The 20,593-nt window shown below is 45.0% G+C and overlaps 1 protein-coding gene across 1 annotated transcript; it reads right to left on the reverse strand.

The window, feature by feature from the left end:
• Positions 1 to 14,215: 14,215 nt before the first annotated feature.
• Positions 14,216 to 14,986, reverse strand: LOC115597853 (GSK-3-binding protein-like). Its single transcript, XM_030445050.1, is given in 3 exon segments — positions 14,216 to 14,416; positions 14,418 to 14,895; positions 14,897 to 14,986. Coding segments are annotated over 3 exon segments (648 nt in total). The 5' UTR covers positions 14,956 to 14,986; the 3' UTR covers positions 14,216 to 14,305.
• Between the last annotated feature and the right edge of the window lie 5,607 nt (positions 14,987 to 20,593).

Raw genomic sequence — 20,593 nt, forward strand, 5'->3', positions numbered from 1 at the left:
GACAAATCCCATTGGGTGATGCACAGCATGCTTTGGGTACTGACAGGTTTACAGAAAGCTGCTTAAGGTGGAAGGCAGCTGCACGGTGGCTGCATGAGGCACTTGCACCTCCTCCTTTCGCTGCGTTCAACTCAACCAAACTAAGAAGACGAAAAGCAATTTAAAAGCGCCTTGTGGATTACCTTGTCCAAGAGCTTCTTAAAAGCTCACACAATAGAAGTGCATTTGAGCTAAAAATATGGCATCAGTTATGACAGTCTATAGCAGCTATAATGTTTAACCTAGGAGGAATCAGCTCTGTTAAGCGTATCTCTTTACAACTGCTGGCACCTGGGAACAGCGTCTGTGTTTCTGGGTCAGTCTTTCAGATCCCAGTTTGTCAGACTAGAAGGGACTGATCCTCTTCTACCTAAACCACAGCAGCCCTCCATATTGTGCACTCGAGTAAATCTAGTGGCTGGCAACGGTGCAACAAAAATCATGTGGACAGCTGGTGAGGGAATTGATGCCTGTGATTTAATCCATCCCAAAATCAGTCTCAGGCACCCCATTTCAATGCAATTGGTGTTTTATGGAGGCATTTCTGCTGCTGAGTTACTTCTACGGTTTCAAGCCTGATGGTGGTCACATCCCCCATCCTGCCCAACCTGCCTGGCAGCCCCATGGAGGGTGAAGGGCTTCTTGGGAGTGGAGGCAGAGATATCCTTGGGCTTAGGGGACCTGAGTTTCACCTTTTGCTTTGACAGCCAAGTTGTCTTGACTTCTCTCGTTTTTAGCACAAGTTGGCTAATGAGCATTATCTGTTTGCAAAGGAAAGTACAAACAGCTTTTATCTCCATGAAGCCAGGCAGTGTGTGTTCCCACCAGCTTGGAGTTATCCATCTATCTGCACTGTTAAAAACTACCAGCTCCTTATCCGCAAAACCTCTTGCAACAGAGAGACCTGAGATAATCTTGTTTTCTGGCTCTCAAGACAAAGGCAGAAGCTGAGCTCAGCACTTCAAAGTTTCATTTTGCCAATCGTGAGTTTGCAGGGCTTGGTGTGCACCATCCCCAGCCAAACAGCCATGCCAGCAGGGCTGCTGTTATCACGGCAGTGAAGCCTCTTTAAACTGCCACCCTGCTATCGAGTACCCCAGTCCCGACACAGCTGGGGGGAAGCAGGTAGTCAGTTCTAGGGAAAGTGCTGTTTGCTTGATAAACATTGACAGTGTGGAGCAAGGAGTACTGCAACACTGCAAAAGGTCCTTAAAAAAAAAAATGTTCAGAGGATGAAAATTGCCAGCACTGTTGTGATTTTGAAGCTCAAATAATAAATGATTCAACAACTGTACAGTTACCATGGGGATGAATTCTCATTGAGCCTAAAATTACCAAGCTGCTGACAAGGACCTATTTTTAGTATCAGCAGATGTGTATCTTTAAAAACATCAGCACAAACCTACTACTGTGTGTTTATGTATGCATGCCTGCTTGCTTGTAATTGAGTTTTCTGATGCTAATAACAAAAGAGAAAAGAAGTAAATGTCTGATGGCTGCAGCAGACGATGCAGCGATTTAGTCTGGGGGTGGTAAGTGGAAGTTGCAATTAATACCTGATAAATAAAGCATGCAAAGTGGCCAGATTGCCAGTATGTAACTGAACTAGTAAGCAGAGCCCTATCATTACTGTCAGCCAGTGTGCAGCCGTAATGGAGTGTCTGCTTTCAGTGCCTGTGAGTATCTAATGGGAAGCGCCCGTCTGCCCTGTCCACAGCCTCACGACAGAGGGAAACGGAGGCTCAAAGCTGTCAGGAGCTGCTGGCACAGATCTCTGCGCTCCAAGCCTGTTTGTCAGCCCTCTCCTTCTACTTCACACTCGAAGGAGGTGCAAGGATAAACCTCCCACCCCCGAGAAACACACAGATTAGGCAAGGTGTTAAAGCATCCCCAGCAATGACGGGAGATAACGGGAGCGGGTGCCGGGGTGCTTGCAAACCACCCAGCAGCTCATCCCCTCCCTGCCACTCACCACTCTGTCAGAGGTACAAATTGTGCCACCAATTTAATAAAGGTTAAGGCCCCGGCACCGCTGGCTTTGACTGGGTTTTTCTCATTAACTCTAATAGGCCAGGCTGGAGACCTGCCTTTTTTCATAGCCTAATTTTGCTGAGGGAGAGGCCAGAGGGTGGCTATAATGACATCTCATTTGGTTTTAAAAGGACTGGTTTGTTTTTGCCAAACACGTAGCTGGATAGACATATCTCTGCTCGCCTCTTGGCATGCCAGTGCAGTACATACACACACAAACTGAGTTTGCTAGCAAACCAGCCAAGCAAAAATCAAAAGCAGTACATTACAGCTGAGCAGAATAATAGGGCATTACAGGAGACAGTTCAGCAGTTTTGTTCAAAAACCAAACAAGCTCTTCAAGTTTCTTAAAGGTAGAGATGGAGGCAACAGAGAGGACTGCAGTGGCTCGGAGCCGGCAGGAGTGCTCCCTGCCTGCACTGCCATGTGAGGCACCAGCCGTGCCTCCCACAGAGAGCAGTGGGAGAATAATGGCATTTCAGATAAGAGAGAGAATTAAGGACCAAGAGAAGCCGTTGTGCCGAGACACGTTTGAGAAAAAACTCTATCCCAGAGTAAACTATGTAAAGGGGACAGATTAAACTATTCATCATTTCCCATTTTTTTTAATATTTAATTAGGAAAAAGGAGTTAGTTCCTTAGAGTTGGCTTCTTGAGATGTGTTGGCCGTATATGATCAGCTTGTGGAGCATACGTGCCTCTATTACAAATGCCTGACTATGCTAACACCATAGTGTTCTGCTGCCATAGAAAACTCCCTGGGTTTTTGTTGTTGCTTTTTCTTTTGTGTGTGTGGGAGGGTGTTGTTGTTTTGTTTTGTTTTGTTTTGTTTCGGTTTGGTTTTTGTTTGTTTTGTTTTGGTTGATTGGTTGGGTTTGGGGTTTTGGTTTTTTGTATAATTGATCTTGTGTAATTTGAAGCTCGGTGGAATTTTGCTTGACTTCGAAGAAGCTGTCCCTGTGGAAGCCAGCCAACTGATATTCCAGGTGGTTTAGAGATGATGCTCTCATTCAGAAAGCCTGTCTGAACAGCTTGGCCAGGCTACAGAACACTGAACTGCAAGCTTCAGGAGATCTGGATCACTGAACTGCCTGGGCTGGCCCTGCCCTGTTAAGATCATACATGTGGGCTCTCATCTGAATTTCCTAATGCCTTGTTAAAAGAAGAATAATGTGGCATGCACCGGAGACCAGAGGTGTACAGAGTACAGAGACATGTCTGAGATACCCTCTCAGGCTTGTGGCTTACCTGAAGCTAAGAGTGCAAATTTAATTCTGTAGCAAACAGAAGCTTGACCTCGCATTCAGTCTTCAGTTTGAACAATCAAAATTGGGGTTTTTCTTGTTATCCAGACACAGCCATCTAAAAACATCCAACTTGGCCACTGAACCAGGACATTTTCTGAGAAGTTCACAACAAACTGCTTTCTGATACAGAGGGTGTTGTCAGCTCTTTTCAAGTCCCAAGGCACTAGAAGAAACCAAGTGTCCATGGTCTTGTCACTCCATTGGACCCTAGAGGAGGGTAGTACTTGAGATGAAGAGGGGCAAATGAAGCTAAAGAGGGAAAACATCTTGAAACTCCATTCTTATTAGGGGGGCTACATTGATTTAGCCTGGATTCCTTGCTCCTCACTGAGATTTAGGGAAATACGTGGTGAATTCCATTCACTGCATTAAAATGGACTATTTCACTTCAGGTGGATATGCCAACTTTGTAAAATCCTACTATAATTTGGGTCAGACAGATCTCGAGAGGTCTCTAGTCCAGCCTCTTGTTCAAAGTAGAGACAACTCTGGGGTTAGACTATGTTGCTCGGAAAATTACCCAGTGTGATCATAAAAGCCACCAAGGATGAAGTCTGCAATTCTGGGCAACCTGTTCCAGTGTCTCACTGTCCTCATGAGGGAAGAGGTTTCTCTTTATATTCAGGACACAAGGATGTGGTAAATTCTGTAATCAGCTTCTCTGTGCCTCAGAAACATCATCCTACACAGTGTGAGTGCTAACCACTGATTAACAACAGTTATCCAAGGGAACCTGTTGACACCAGAATCACCCAGTTCCACAAATCTCAGCTGTGAGACTCTCAGGACCATGTGCAGAATTGCAAAGGCAGCCCATGCTGACAACTTATGAAGTACTGAGGTCTTCGGTATTGACAAAACATTTCCTGCCATTGCTGAATGTACATTCAGAAGAACAGCAAGACACTAAATGGTGGGCAACAAACTCAGTATGAGTGTGCTGTAGTGACACAGAAAGCTGACAGGATGCATCAACAAGGGCATCACAAGCAAAGATAGAGAAGTCATCATCCCACTACACTCAATGCTTCACAATGGAGTAATGTGTTTTGTTCTGATCCCCACTATACAAGGAAGATGTAGACAAGCTGGTGAAGGTCCAGAGAAGGGTCACAAAGATGATCAGAAGATTGGGAAGCCTGCTGTACAAGGAAAGGCTTGTTTATTCAGCCTGCAGAAAAGGCTTAGAGGAGACCTTATCATTGTGTTCCAGTACTTAAAGTTTGGCTACCAAGAAGATGGAGACAACTTTTTATGAGGAGTCACATGGAATAGACAAAAGGTAATCAGTGCGAGTTACTCCTGGGGAGATTCCAATGATGTCAGAAGAAAATTCTTCACTATGAGATAGACATTTTACCCAGGGAAGTGCTTATCCTCCAACACTTTTAAAATTAATCTTGACAAAGTGCTGGGCCATGTCAACTAAATGGTCTTCCTACCTAGAAAAGCTGAGCCAGGTGATCATTGAGGCCTTTCAACCTGGCATTTTAAGGCCCCAAATAGTGTCTGTCCTGCCAGTGCAGACCCACAGTCCTGAAGACAACCAATGCAGGAAAATGTCAAAATCCCAGTGAGACCCAGGCAGGTGCCAAGGCCAAGGAAGGGCTGCCCGTGGTCAGTCTCCACATACCAGTACCTTTCAGAGAGGAAGCTGCTTGAGCCTGTCTTAGTTTTCTCTGCCATGCTACTGTTTTTCCTCACCAGGAAGCTTGTTTATACCTACAGTTCTCTAGATGGGTCTAGAGCATTTCGTCTCATGATGGGGCTCCAGAGTCTACTCCAAAGCTTGAGTAATCACCATCTCTAGAGGTCAGAAAGGGGAACAGAGACTTACACACACCTCTGGGTTTCAGTGTACCTCGTTTGGTCTAGAGTATTTGAAAATCTTCTTGTCTAAGTCCTTCACTTCCTTGTTTTGGTTCAAATCTCACCTCTTTTGCTCATCTTCTGTTTCTCTTCCTGCTCAGCTGCAACATTTCCTTAGGCATCTCTTCTTATGGAGCTTAACTTCCAGTCCCACACCTCTCTCCAGAGGCAGCTTTCATGGGCAGCATCCATTCCTGGTGTTATATTGTCAGCCCTTAGCATTACAGCCAGAAGCCAAGTTGGCCACCAAGCTTGTCTGGCAGGCTGGCCAGACTCTCTGCTTCTCACAGAGGGACCCTTACTCCCCCAGACACCCCGACCACCCTTTGCAGAATTTAGGTTTGTATCCAAGTGTACGTGGGCCAACTGACCAGAGCAGGTCAGGTCTCCTGGCTCCAAAAGCACTGGACCACCCACACAGCTATGCACAGCTAGCAAGAAAATCCACTGTAACCATGACTACAGATCTACAACCCAATAGTATAGAAGGGATAGTAAACACAACCAAGAGGGAGCCAAACTACCAGACATCAGGATAAGTGCAGGGACTCCTAATGATATGAAGCATCTGACCAGCACCCAAGATACTGAGCTACCTAGAGCTCAGTTCTCACCCAGTATGACAATCCCTTGAGTTTTAAAGATTTAATTATGTGGGTCTGTCACTTATGAAAGATCACCTTTGGTGTCAACCCATTAATCTCCTCTGCTGAGTCACAGGAGTTGAAATAAATTGGAGTGGACTACTTGCAAAGTTGAAATTGCTCACTGAAAATCTTTGATTTTTCTACGTAGTTTTAACATTCAAAGTAACTTCCTCTGCAATTTAAAACTTTCTAAAATCTATGGACTTAAAAGTAATGTCTCCTGGATAACACAATTTAATTTTCTAAGTGGATGTGCTCATTGTAGTTAAAGGTGAAGATCAGTTAGTCATGTAATTTCTCCAAGCAGATACAATCTGGAACCATTAAATGTTTTCCACAATTAGATTTTGAGTTGAATTTGTCTTTATTTTTTTTCTCCTCAGCCTGAAGGAAAACGTTTCTGACACTAGAAAATATGAGAAAAATCTCTACTCTTGCAAATGAAAAAATACATCCTTGGGAGAGTCATTCAGCATGGATATATACCTGACAATAAAGACTTTTATTTTGCTTAGGAAAAAGCAGGTGAACGAAAACCCAATTGAAATTCTATTTCTTACAATAATTTGGTAGCTCTGGTAGGGTCCGATCTGCTTTTACTGAACAGATCAGGAGCAGCTATCAAGGAAATGCATGCACAGGATATATGCAATATTGCACTACGAATGTTTTTGCCCTTAACTTTGACAAGACAAAAAGCATGATGTATTCTTCCATAATTTTTGCTGTATACTATTTTTTTTTTTTGCAAAAATATCATTTTACAGTGCTTTAATAGCACATCTCCTTTGTGTAGTACTATCTACTATCCTTAGTGTCAATAAAACATCTGGACATTTGACCTTGTGTGCAAGCCCTGTTTCAGCCTGTGACCTTGTGCTTGTGTGTGCACGTACACAGCACCCATGTGGTGCATGTTTGCTCTTTAGCCCCAGAGCACCTTTGCTTTACTGAAGGCTGAGGAACAGGATCAACACAAAACAAAAGGTGCTGTGAAAGGATGGCCAGCAAAATAATGGGAAAAGTAAAAAATGGAATAGTGGATCACTTCCATATCCATACTGAGGCAGGCAAATTGGCTTTCAGAGGTGCTGGCCAGCAGGTCCAAGGAAGTGATTCTGCCCCTGTACTCAGCACTGGTAAGGCCACACCTCGAGTCCTGTGTCCAGTTCTGAGCCCCCCAGTTCAGGAAGGATATCGAGGTCCTGGAGCAGGTCCAAAGGAGGGCAACCAGGCTGGTGAAGGGACTCGAGCACAGACCCTATGAGGAGAGGCTGAGGGAGAGCTGGGGTTGTTCAGTCTGGAGAAGAGGCGGCTCAGGGGAGACCTCATCACTCTCTACAACTCCCTGAAAGGAGGTTGTAGCCAGGTGGGGGTTGGGCTCTTTTGCCAGATGACTTTCAACAAGACAGGAGGGCATGGTCTTAAGTTGTGCCAGGGGAAGTTTTGGTTAGATATTAGAAAGAATTTATTTACAGAGAGGGTGATCAGACATTGGAATGGGCTGCCCAGGGAAGTAGTGGATTCTCCATCCCTGGAGATATTTAAAAAGAGACTGGATGTGGCACTCAGTGCCATGGTCTAGCAACCGCAATGGTGGTTCAAGGGTTGGACTCGATGATCTCTGAGGTCCCTTCCAACCCAGCCAATTCTATGATTCTATAATTCTATGACATCTGTAGCTCCTCTTAAAGGAAAGAAAATGAGTAAAAAACATTTCAAATGCAGAAGTGGGAATTTCTGACTCTAATTTCCATCCTGCTACCACTCCAGGCTGACATATTCCTTTTGTTATGATACTAAGAATTCTGGGTCCTGTGGCTCAGGATTCAGCCACAGTTTAGGACAGAGCTCAAAGTAGCCATGGAAGTTTCATCAGTGGCCTTGGTGGAAAGCAGCTGGTGGAAGCTAACAGAAGAAAAGAGCAGTGAGATGCAAAATACAAGTATTTTCTTTTTCCTTCCTTCCAGAACCATGTACAGATGGGGTATTACACTGCTGGGGTATCACACTGCTGGGGCATATGTGTGCACTGACTGATAGGTTGGTATTGACAGAATAACAACTGCCAGTGCTGCCTGCAAACAGCAGGAGAAGATTAAATATCCCCCCTCTTTTCCATCCTTCAGAAGCTGGGGATGTACATACACACATTCAGTCACCTGTTTTAGCACTGCTTGGTTTCCTGTGGAAAATTACTAGCCTTGTAAATATTAAAAGGCATCACAATGTGGATTTAAGAACACTAATAACCCAAATTTGCACCTTAACTTGGAAACCATGATTCTATAGATTTAGGCCTTGAAACTAGGCAATGGTTGTGATACAGACAGAATAAGCCTCGACCCCTTGTGATAAAATACTTAGAGAAGGAAATATTCAGTATTCAGCCAGAATCCATTTCCTCTAATTAAAACAATTTCATCCTAGTGCTTTTACATCACACACCACCAAATGAAAAATGTATGCTGCTCCTAAATTCAGTGCTGCTCCTAATAGTGATCCTGTTGGCTGGAAGACTACAACCAATCTGGACTGTACAGTCAATCAGAGACCACCTACTGAGGGGCAGCTGATAGCAGAAGCCCCATTGCACATTGGGGGAGGAAGAAAATTCCTTAGAGGAGGACTGACAGTACCTACAAGGGAGGAAAATTAAAGTGTGTCTATTTATTGTCTAGCTTGCCACTTGGATTCCACCTCTAAAAGCTCAAACAGGTTGGGTTGTTTTGGTTTTTTTTTTTTTCCCTAGCTTTACAATTGTTGCTGTTATAAAACCTGTACTTGGGGATGGAATTGAGCATATTATTTTTTTTCTTATAGCTCAGGAGCTTACAGTATTTCTTTAACACCTCTTCATGAGAGTCCTGTCAAGTCAGTGATTGCCAGGGGGACAGAGAGATGAGGTGTTTTTACAATTTCTTTTGATCACTGATTTCCTAGTGTCTACAGTGATGAAGAGTACCCTAAGATGACTATATTACTCTACCAGACACCACCAGATTAGATCACGAGAGGTAAAAATAATACAATCTAGATACAAGATATTGCATCAAGAAGAGATAATTCTGCACACCTCCTGATTTATATTGCCTGATGACTCTGCCATGACTCTGCTCTGATGACTCTACAGTGTCTATTCATGTGGCAGCCTTCTTCTCATCCAGGGCACCAATTCCTTCTTCTCCAGTGGAAGCCTTTGCCATACAAGTTGCAGAATGGCAATTCTGCAGCCTTGACAAAGATGGTAGGGGTTAGTCACACAGCCAAAGCACCAATTTTGGAAGAAAGACAGTGAATACCCCTCATTGGCTCAGGAAATTGGTTTGCTGATGTTATTATTGTGTTGCTGCAAAGGCATTTATGTACTTATCATAGCACTTTTAGGTGGTGTTTTCCAGCTACTTCTAAAAAAAATGAGAGGAAATTCCCACAAAACTGGAAATTTTTTCCATCAGCTTCATCTTTTGCTTCACTGCAGCTAGGATTTCAACACTGATTTCTGCTCTGTATTGTACAAACTAAAATGAAAGACAATTGTAACTTGGCCTCCAATTCATACAATGCAAGATTTATAAGAAGTAAAACAGATCTTGGCTAGATCAGTGGCTACAATATCTGAAGCCAAATGAACAACCAAGTCCAAAGTACCTACCAAAAAGCAACTGAGGAGAACAAAGCTACTTAATGTTTGGGAAAAGCAACATGACATGGGTAAAAGATGTGTACAAGTGAAAGATTACAACCACAACCTGAATATAATGGCCTGGGTAAGGGGGGAATTCAGGATGAAGAGAGGAGAACTGTAGGGCCAGGGACTAAGACAAAATGAGGGAGATCTTCAGATGGAGGTGGAGATGATGGAGATGGAGATGCCACCAGTACTGGCACTGGCCCTGCTGGCCAGAACTTAAATTGTGCATTAGGCATCCCATGTCCTTCTTCCTTATCCCTTCCATTAGAAGTACTTGTTATTTTCTTAAAAGCCTTCTTTTAAAAAATCACTCTACTTACCAGACTTCTGGCTAAACTAAGTTACTTTCAGAAGCTCAGGGACCGTATGAGTAAGACAGAGTGAGACAGAGCAAGGGTGCAAAGCTGAGTTTTGGGTTAGGGGTCAGGGAAACATTTGTTTTGTCACATAGAGAAAACTTTGGAGAAATTAGCTGCAAAGTAGACCACTATTGAAAAAGCTGTGCTAGTCTCATGCCATGCTAATGCAACACCACAGAGAAGTGCATCAAAAGAGGAGATTATGAGCCTTTTGTGCATTTGTATATAAAATTATTTAAAATTATGTTTACCCCCAAAATACCCCCCCAATATAATGAAATAAACTTCATCCCCAATGCACTGTGGTATCATTTGCTACAAGTACCTAAATGGCTTATTTTTGATCCTACAGCTCATGTGATCCACTGCAAAATCTTGTATTTTGAACAATTTTTTCTTGTCCCACAGATGGAAAAAAACCCACCAAAACCCCCCATATCTAAATGCCTATAATGAAAATATAATTTCATTTCAAATGTAAAGCTGAAGAAAAATACATTGTCACTTAAAAATTAAGATAGTCTAAGCATACTGTGAAGGCCAAATGTAGCAATTACCCCAGTTAGGTTTTTTTGCTTCTCTAGAAAACAACAACTGGTATATGAGGACCAGTACAGGCTAAATGCATTAAAGAAACCCTACCTCTAATCTACAGACATTTAAAGATTACAAAAATGTTTATTTCACTATTCTATATTTTCATCTCATTTGGGAAACACAGTAGATGGTGACTCTTATAAAACTTCCTTTCTGTTTGTGTGTACACACAGCATAGCACAGGGCAATATTTGACAGAGTTTGCAATGAATCAATGGAACCTTCTGGCTTGTGCTGGTTTTGTCTGGGATAGAGTTAATTTTCTTCACAGGAGCTGGTATGGAGCTGTGTTTTGGATTTGTACTGAAAACAATGTTGATAACACAGAGATGTTTTAGTTACTGCTGAGCACTGCTTTGCAGAGTCAAGGCCTTTTCTATTTCTCAGCCCATCCCACCAGTGAGGAGGCTTCGGGGTGCACAAGAATTTGGGAGGGGACACAGCTGGGATATATAATCCCAACTGACCAAAGGGATATCCCACATCATACACAACGTTGTGCTCAACATATAAAACTGGGGGAAGAAGGATGAGACGTACAAAGTGCTGTTGTTTATATTCCCAAGTAACCACTACACGTGATGGAGCCCTGCTGTCCTGGGGATGTCCTGGGGATGCACCTGCCTGCCCATGGGAGCAGTGAATCCATTCCTTGTTTGGTTTTGCTGCTGTGCACAGCTTTTGCTTTAGTTATTAAACTCTCTTTATCTCAACCCAGGAGTTTTCTCACTTTTACCTTTCCCATTCTCTCCCCATCCCACAGGGGGAGAGTGAGTGAGTGGCTGCATGGGGCTTAGCTGCCAGCTGGGGTTAAACCACAACATGGCAATATTTCAACTGGTTCAACATCTTGTAAAACTTGGCTTCCAAAACCAAAATAATCCATGTTCAACCCATTCCCTTATGAAGAAGTGACATGTCCTCTATTTTGAAGAAGATAATTTTAAAGACTTATAAGGAAGATGTGATGATAAAGGTTGCTGGCTTGACTTAGGATGTTCACGTTATGAGTGCTGAGGATGCATTGTTGAGTTATGCAAGTTATCTGCAACAAGTGCCAAAAATCCTTTTACCAAATCATTACACACTCTACATAACACTTAGCTCACTATAACCCTCTTCATATATACATTTCTCTGCCTCACACAAAGGAGAAAGTAAAAGCTATTTTAGAAGTAATAGGAAGCTTAAAAACCAGCAAGTCACTGTGAAATTTATTAGCATCTTTTCTAAGCCTCACTTCAACTGCCAGTTTATTGAAAAGTGTTATTCTAGTAAAATCCTTACAAGGAATGTCTTGAGGCTTTCAGTGACTACAAAGTTAGCTGTTCTCATTAGTATACAGAGGCTAGGATTTGGGGAAGGGAGAAGAGAAGGGGGAGGGGGATGAAGAATTGATGCATAATTATTAAAAATTAATGTCAACCACTTTCTGAATTTCAGTTCACCACCACACGTATACTTTTAACCATAGTTGTGTAACAGCTCGGGCTCCATTGGCTATGCTCAGTTTTTCAGGTGTTCCTACAGCTCTTTTAGTAAAGATAATTAAACTACTCATCCTAGGACTCAAATTCAGCATTGGCACAGCAAATACCAAGGTGCCCGAGCATCAAATACAAGAACAGCTAGTTTTTTAGTTGCTGGCTAGTGGCTATATTTGAAGATTTCTTTTTACATTCTATTGAACTTTTTTCCTGGATTAAAAAGGAAACAAGAAAATTTAAACTAAAAATTCCTTTGAAGTAAGGACAATCTACACATTACATTATTGTTTTAGAGGATAAGAACTAATGGCAGATCCGAATCCTTTCCAAGTTGTATAAAATGCAACAAAAGCAGCATAAGTTATGAGAAAAAGGACTTCAGATGTTAGTAATTAAGGAGGTTCTGAAATACATCTAACTTCTTCCTTTGCATTTTACATGCTTTGATATGGAAAAACTGCATCCTACTTATAAATTAATCAAGATAAAGCTAATAATAACATCACATACTGTTCCTAGCACATGAGGAATCCAGTGAGACACTATAAAAACCTTCAGCATCAGTTTATGTAAGGAGATGGTAGCAGAGAACAAAATCTGAAATATTTTGTGGATGTAATATGTTCTTGAAAGACCTAATCACACAAGTAAATGTAGCTGCTCAAATCACTCTCTTGGACAAAGGCAAACATCTTCCATTTTCTTTCATGTGGGATTGCTACCTTCTTCAAAGGAGAAGCTTTTACCTCAAATTGAGTGGGGGTTGGGAGACTGCCATGCTCCAGTCTATCTGATCTGTTCCGTTCTGAAGCTTTCTTTGACTCCTAAAAAGCTAACATAGGATTTTACCAAGGAAGCTATTCAGAATGGGTATTAGAATGTAATCATTATCAGCATCAAATTCTACATTTTAAAGATTTTTTTTATTTCTAATTGCTGCCTAGACATCTCTCCTTTCTAGAGTCAGTTTGTTTTGGTTTTTCCCTTGGGAGAAAAAAAACAAAACAAAACAAAACCCAAACAAGGCACGAATGCAACCTCTGTTCCTTCCCCTACACAAGACACCTAATTTTGGTTTCAGTATGATTTGACTTAGAAATTCCAACAGCCACATTACCGGCTGCTCAAAGGGGCGTCTCACAGCTTCCGAATGAACGCTGCTGGCAAACAAAGGGGCTCAGTTGCATCTCTGTGCATTAATAACCGATGTCCCACTGCATCAGACTCTGCGGATTGTTGTGGGGATTTTTTTTTTTTTTGTGTCTGCAAAATGGAGATCTCACAACTGAAAGGAGATAAAGGAGGAACGTGCCTGCTGGAACATCATGCTCAGAGTTTTGTTCACATGAAACAAAATTGACTTCCCCTTAACAATGAGAGACAAACCCAAAAATAAAAACAAAACCACGTTTATTCAATACAGACAGGTTAATTAAGACAGTAAGTCCTGTAAATCAGGAACACATTTCAAACACTCCGGTACGAAGTGCACATATTTAAAACCAACAGCTGCATCTTGTATTCGAGCCATTGAGTATGTCAAGGAAGGGTGGATCGGGTGTTTTGTTTTCTTTCGGTTTTTTTGTTGGTGTTTTTTTTTTTTGGTTTTTTTTTTGGTAGAAAAAACTTGTTTCGGCTACCTTATGTGAACAATGCGTCTCAGGCTCCATTCTGGAGGCTTTACAATTTTAAGTCCAGCTGCCTTCCAGCTTTGATATTCACATTTTTAAAACTGCTTCATACAGTCACAACGGGAAAATAATAATAAACGTTAAAATAATATTAAAAAAACAAAACAAACGAGCCCGGGAGGTGAAAGAAAACACCTCCCGCCGGGGTCAGCGAAAATTATTGCAAATGGCTCCTGGGAGACGGAGCCCGGCGGCGGAGCAACCCCGCGGCGGCCGGGGACCGGTGGGGGGGGGGGGGGTCGGTGGCCCCGGTCGGGCTGCCCCGGCGAGGAGGGGGGGGGGGGAGAAGGAGGAGGAGCTGCTCCCGGGGAACGGGAGGGGAGAAGATCACAACAAACAGCTCGGGGCGGGCGGCGTGCGCGGCTTCCGCCGGTTGGATATCGTCGGGGCTCGGCGCCGCGCCGGGGGTGACCTTGGGTGGTGCGGGGGGGCAACACCCAACACCCACCCACCCGACCCCACTGCGTCCGGTCTGTCCTCGTCCGGCAGCGGGAGTTGGGGGCCCCGCCGCGGGGGAGACTTACATCGCGGCGGAGCCAGCACCGCGCTCCCGCAGTCCGCTCGGCGGAGGGGCCCCGCCGCCTCTAACGCCCCCGTCCGCGCTCCTCTTGCCCCGGCCACCGGTCCCCGCCGGCTACTGCAGGGGCTGCAACGCCCGCCGCCTCCGCTGCCTCGACGTCCGCGCCGCTGCTTCCCTGCCGAGGCGCTGCCGCTGGAGGCCGTAGAGGCCGCAGCCGCCGCCGCCGCCGCCGCTAGCTGCAGCCGCCGGACGGCTTCTTTGATGAGGTTGCCGGAGAGGATGAGCTGCTGCAGGAGCCGGTGGGGGTCCTCCTCCTCCGCAGGTCCGTCTCCCGGCCCCGGTGGCGGTTGCTTCCTCCGGCGAGCGGCGCTCCGCAGCCAGCCCCGGCCGCACAGCTGCTTGGTCACCCGCTGGTGGCCGCTCCGGTCCGGCCGCGGAGGCTCGGAGTGCTGCTGGTGGGCTTGCGGCGGTGCCGGCCCCCGCGGCGCCAGCAGGGCGCCTCCGCTGCAGCGGGGCGAGTAGGGGGCTGCGCGGTCGCGGGCGCTGCCCGGCCCCAGGTGCTTGGGGCCGCGGGGCGGCGGCGGCGCCCGCTGGGCGCTCAACTGCAGCACTTCGCCCAGCTTGGCCACCAGCGCGTCTACTCCTTGGAGCCCGTCTGCCCACGGCGACCGAGCGCTCCAGCAGCAGGAAGCGCTCTCCCGGGCGGCACGGCATCTCGGCCGGCGCCGCACCCTGCCGGGCCGTGCCGGGCCGCAGCGGGACCGCGGCCGCCGCCCGCCGCCCCGCGCGCACGCCAGCACACGCGGCTCCGGCGGCTGCGGTTGAAGCTGGAGCTCGGCCCGCTGGGGTTGGTTTGTAAACAATGGGTGACGCGGGATCCCGGGCGCCTCCCACTGCGCCGAGCGGGGGGCGAAGGCTCCGACACCCACCGCTCTCCGGTCGCTCCCGCCGCCAACACCTCGCAGGGCGCGAGGGTAGAAGCACCCGGCGGTGTGGGAGCGGCTCCTGCGGACGGAGACCGCTGATCCGGGGGAATCCGCCCGGCGCCCACCGATCACGCCGCTCCCTCTCTCCCCCCGTCTGGGGGCCGCGTGGACCGGCCCGCTTTCAAACCCCGCACCTCGGGTCTCGGAGGCGGGGCCCGGGTGATTGGCAGGAGGGGTGTGAGGGGGCGGGGCGGGCGGCCCGGCTGAGGGGAGGAGCGGGGCTTACCCGGCACCGGGGAGCCGAGGGGCCGACGGGGGCTGCGCCGGGCGGGGAGGGGCTTTCTTCCTCTCAAGTGCCCGGAGAAGAGGCGGGGGGCTCCGAGGAGGGGGAATGGCACTCGAGCGCGGAGGGAGAGGTGACCGCCTGCTTACCGCCCTCCGTGGGGCTTCCTGCGGCCGCCGGGCCCGCTTCCCCCTCCGTCGGTACTGTGTCTGCCCCTTCCCCGCTGGCCTGACGGACGCTGCCCCGGATGACTTCTCATAGTTTGAAAGGCTCTATACAGGAGCGTACGCCGGTGCCTCGAAGCGTCCTGCGGGATGCGGAGACGGCAGCTGTACCTGTTCCTGCTTTCCCTTTAACCCTGCCCGTGGAAGCAATCCTTGCGCCTTCCTAAAAGGATGCTGCCATTCTGCACCAGAGCCTTCAAGAGCGGGTCATTATGTTGGCATCCCCATTACAGCAGTCTCCCGCAAGACTCAGTTTGGAGACTGCAACACGATCCTGCTACAGCACCCAGTCCTGAGGTGACAAGGTTACACTGTGATAGCTCTGCTCGGTATGTCTGCCGTGTCCTCCGTCCGGCAGCATGCTGATTTGGGGGTTAATTCTTTGGCATTTATGCTTAGAATGGCATAGAAATGCATTTGGGGTCTTATTTTCCTTCACTAGAATTGGCAGACATGAAGCAAAGCTGTATGGGCATTCTCTCGGCTTTTCTACCTGCCTGTCAATTACTTCCATCACCTGGACCAAAGCTCTGTACCGCCCTTTCCTATCCCAGTCCTGTCCCTTCCCTTGTATCCATCACCACGTCCTTTAAGCGAGCGCTGAAATTTCTTCAATGAGCCCTAAATAACATTTTCTGGATGTCAGAACTCTTGGGGCACAGTCCAGAACACATTCATTCACATAAACTGGGCGTGTGGTCACCACTGCCAGGGAACTGATAGTAAAATGGAAGTTGCTCACACACGTAGCTGCCATCAGCACCGTGCCCTTGATTAATCAGTAAGCAGTTGGCAAAGGAGAGGGCATGTCCTTTGGTCTGTTTGTCCATGTTTTGCTGAGCTACTTTCACTTGCTCTACCAGAGACCCTGAGCATACATGCACATGTTTGTGAATGTGCCTCTCAGCTGAACGTGTTGCTGGTCACTCCAGCCTAGATGTCCCAATCCATTGCTGCATCTCCAGGCTGGATTTATAAAAGCTGGGTATAAAGCATGCTACCTAATTGTGTATTATTTATTCATGTACGTAGTTAATGTACTGATACTTTCTTATTTTCCAGCACCTTCTTGGTAACTGACAATTAAAGCTCAGATAGCAGTGTTCCACAGATGGTGAAAAAGTGAAATTTTGTTTCCCCAAACCAAAATGTTTTTAAGAAAACACTTCCACCCTTATTCCCTAATTATGCAGATTTTGAAATAACAGCAGGCCTAGGTAGATGCAGGTGTTGGATCTACTTCAGCTCCAAGGGAGATCAATATTCAGAGCACTCCTGAGTAGGTAGTCTGGTATTCTGTACAAGCATAACTGCAATAAAATAGTACAGCTTATTTCAGCCTTATCTTCTCCTCCCACAAAAGGAAAATAAGCTACATCAGCAAAAGCTCAGTGCTGCTTGTGATTACATCTACACCTGGGCTTTCATGAACCCAGCAACGATAACCACAAATGGCACTTCGTTGCATCCCTCACCACCAGCAGTGTTGGGAAAAGTTTGCAGGATAGAGCAAATTGGTGACACAGATGGGGAGCTCAGAGCACAGTCATAAGCAGAATCCTGATGTCCTCAGACTTTTTTTAATACAAAACCTCAGTGATGACTGACTGGCAGTTGACCAAGAAAGTATCTGCTGAGGATTTTTGGACTAAACTCACTGAAAATATGTATATTGAGTGCTACCAGTCATAGTTAATAGTTTTACCACCTCAACAAACTCAGTGTTGAAGATCAGCATATCTTAAGAAGTTATCAGGAGAAAGGCTTTTCAGATCATGTTCAAGAGGAATCAGGAACCTCAGCCATTACTTTGGTACTCTACCTGCTCTCTTTGCAGTAGGAGTGAAAGACAAGAGAAGAGAGTGTACCCTATGCCAGATCTGAAGTTCCCACTCAAAGATTTACATGGGAAAACTGTGGCAAAGAGAGCTCAGTATCATATGTGAATATTACATCATATTCACATCTATGGAGTGGATCTCAGCACATCAGCACCCAGAGATCTTTCTGGCATTAAACTCCATTTAATGAAGGGAATAGATCTAGAATGTCCGCAGCCACAATCAGAGGTTTCTGGCAGAAATCACTACAGCAATTCACCAACTGTTTGCTGTTTGCTAGTGTCTCTCTGTAGAAATAACAACCACTTCAGCATCTGGTTTTGCAATCAAGTGGCTGCTGGACACAGGGGTGCCCTGACACAGCGTTTGCAGGCCGAAGTGACAGGGTTGGCTGCCAGGTCCATCCTGAAGAAGATGGGGCTTCCGTTGTAGCCACCAGGTTGTTTGGCTGAGTCCTAGTTAACTACAGCCAGGTATTTTCATTCAGACTGAGAGAATGCAAGCCTGGTTATCATACTTGGTCTTCAACTGCTGGCAATGACTTCTGCAGCACTGCTTCTACTTTAGCAGTTTACCACAACAGTTTCAATTAAAAAAACCCTCAAACCAAAATATTAAGGGTAGGGGCAGCTTCTATAAAAAAATAAAAGGATGGAAAGAGTTGCAAAACCGTTGACAAGATTTTTTCTGACCACCACCAACATTTTTCTGAGCAGTAGTTTGACAACAAGCAGTGCTTCGATTCTTTGTTTCCCAGATACATTTCTCTGTTTTGTCAGTTTCTGTTTAGGGATTTCCAAAATTCCCACTGCAAATTGTTGTCTAACTCATTCTATTAGCAGTATGTTACAGTTGCAGATTCCTTTATATTATTTATATTCCTTTATATAATTTATATATATGTTACAGATTCCTTTACATTATTAGTGTTAACTGCACTTTCCCTTTGTCTGCTTGTTTTTTACAGAAAACAGTCTTGAGGATATTTTTAGTAATACTTGACTTTCAGATATCCCTAGCAGAGGACAAAGTCTGAATTTTGTAAACAACTACTAATTATGTAGATATCTGTAAAATTTTGACATTTTGTGGTGTTTTCTGAGGATGCATTTGATTTTCAAAGTATAAAGTCCAACTTATGTCTTTTACGTGTTGTACTGATCCTGTAGAGGTGGACAACTGGGTTTGAATTCTCAGCTTTAAACCTACTAAGGGCAGAGAAAAAAACCAACTTAAATCATTTGAAGTCCACAATCCACAATCTCAGTCCTTTAGTATATGTGATCGTGCACATGTTATGTAAACCAAATCAATGTGAATTGAAAAATAATATTTACATTTCAAATCTTTATTCTGGAGCTGCGTGATCCCAGACTTTGACATTGTGTATAGAAATATATCAGGCTGATAATTTTGTGACAGACTATGGTAGTGTTGCATTGCAATGCTGAAGTGTTTATAGTGTTGTTTACAAAACAGTATGAGGGCTTTGAACTGGGTGAACTCAAGGACTAGGAGTCCTTTCTAGTCCTTCCTTTCTCCTGGCATTTCTCATGTCTTTTATGTTCAACAGAAACTTCCACCATATCTATTAAACATGCAGAGGTTCATAACAAAGGTGTCAATGAAGTATGCTTGTGCAAAGTGAATTAATTTCCTGTGCACATTTTAAATGCAGAATGGGGAGAGGCCAGAATACCATCCAAACAAGACAAATTTAGATTCCTCAATAAGCATTTTGCAACCTCCATTTATAGTAGATTTCCAAGAACAAAAGGCGATCCTTTAGAAACAGCTGAGGTTGCTAAGTGACAGGAGTGTATTTACTGTGTCATAACTTGTGAGAGCCAAACACATTAAAATGGGGTAATTAATAAGCAGAAAGGTCATGAGTCTTACCCTAACTCCCAGGGTAAATACAAACTTGCTGGCCAACAGTCTTACGTGGTTTTGAATGCCCACTCTGAGACCTGACTGGAAACGGGAAAAATTTGTTGCTTTTGAAAATGCAGGCTTTCATTCTTAAGAAATTCAAATATGCATATTTTTCCCCAACACAAGAGCTGAATTTTGATGTATGGGATTTATTTCTTTCATGTATTGTTTCTGTTTATCCTCAGTCAATTACCTAAGAATTTGTGTAAGGGGTACTTCTTCCAGGTAAAGCTGGGAGCTAAGTCATCACTTGTGAGGCTGAATTACTTCTTTTTGCTGAAGTAATCACTGTTTCTTACATCTTTTAGAAAAAAGAGATTATCTCCAGGTAAAAAGCTAATTCTGACACCACCTTCTGTTGTCTCACACACCAAATTGTTGTATCCCAGCTCGTCAAGTGCTCAGCACATGTCCCATCTGGAGGGACCACAGGAACTTCCCTTTGGCCTGATAAGCTGATTCTTCCCTTTCCCTAAGCTGTAAAACATCTTCTCCCTCCTTTAAATACACACAAAATGCTGCTGATTCTCTGTGCCAACCCCAAATGTGTGAAGGTGTCCAGTGTGCTGGGATGGCTTCAGAGGAGTGCATTAAGCTACCTGTTTATTAGGAACTGTCAGGTTGCCTTGCACAACAGCCTCTGCTAGTTTAGGAATGAGACAGCAGGCGTGGGAAAGGAGCTTGCAGACGTCTCAGGGATGCACTAAACTACTGGGCAACCAGGTCTTTGTTTGTTTATTCAAATAACTGACTCACTTCCAGCTTTCCTAATAACTGGAATGCATTTTAATGGTAACATTATATTATAAGCAATGGGCCGGTGTGATTTGTCGTGTGGGCTCTAATAGATTTTCCATATAGGCAATTCCTGTGAATAATTTCCATTTGTCTGGTCTTTTCAAATATTAAAATAAAGGAAGCAGAGATGAAAACAAAATATTGAACCACCCCCAAAATCCTATGAAATGGACTTTTGCCACATCTCTTGGAGAATACAAGAGAATCAAAATAAAATTCCATTCACCGTTTGCCAAAATTCTCTGCACATTTTCGTATGTCCTGACAAAGTCCCTGTGCTTGCTGTTACACCTTCAATCCATAATTGTTTGTTAACCAGAAACATCTCTTGACAGTTCTCTTAAA

The sequence above is a fragment of the Calypte anna genome, chromosome 2, assembly GCF_003957555.1.
Source record: "Calypte anna isolate BGI_N300 chromosome 2, bCalAnn1_v1.p, whole genome shotgun sequence".
Taxonomy (NCBI): domain Eukaryota; kingdom Metazoa; phylum Chordata; class Aves; order Apodiformes; family Trochilidae; genus Calypte; species Calypte anna.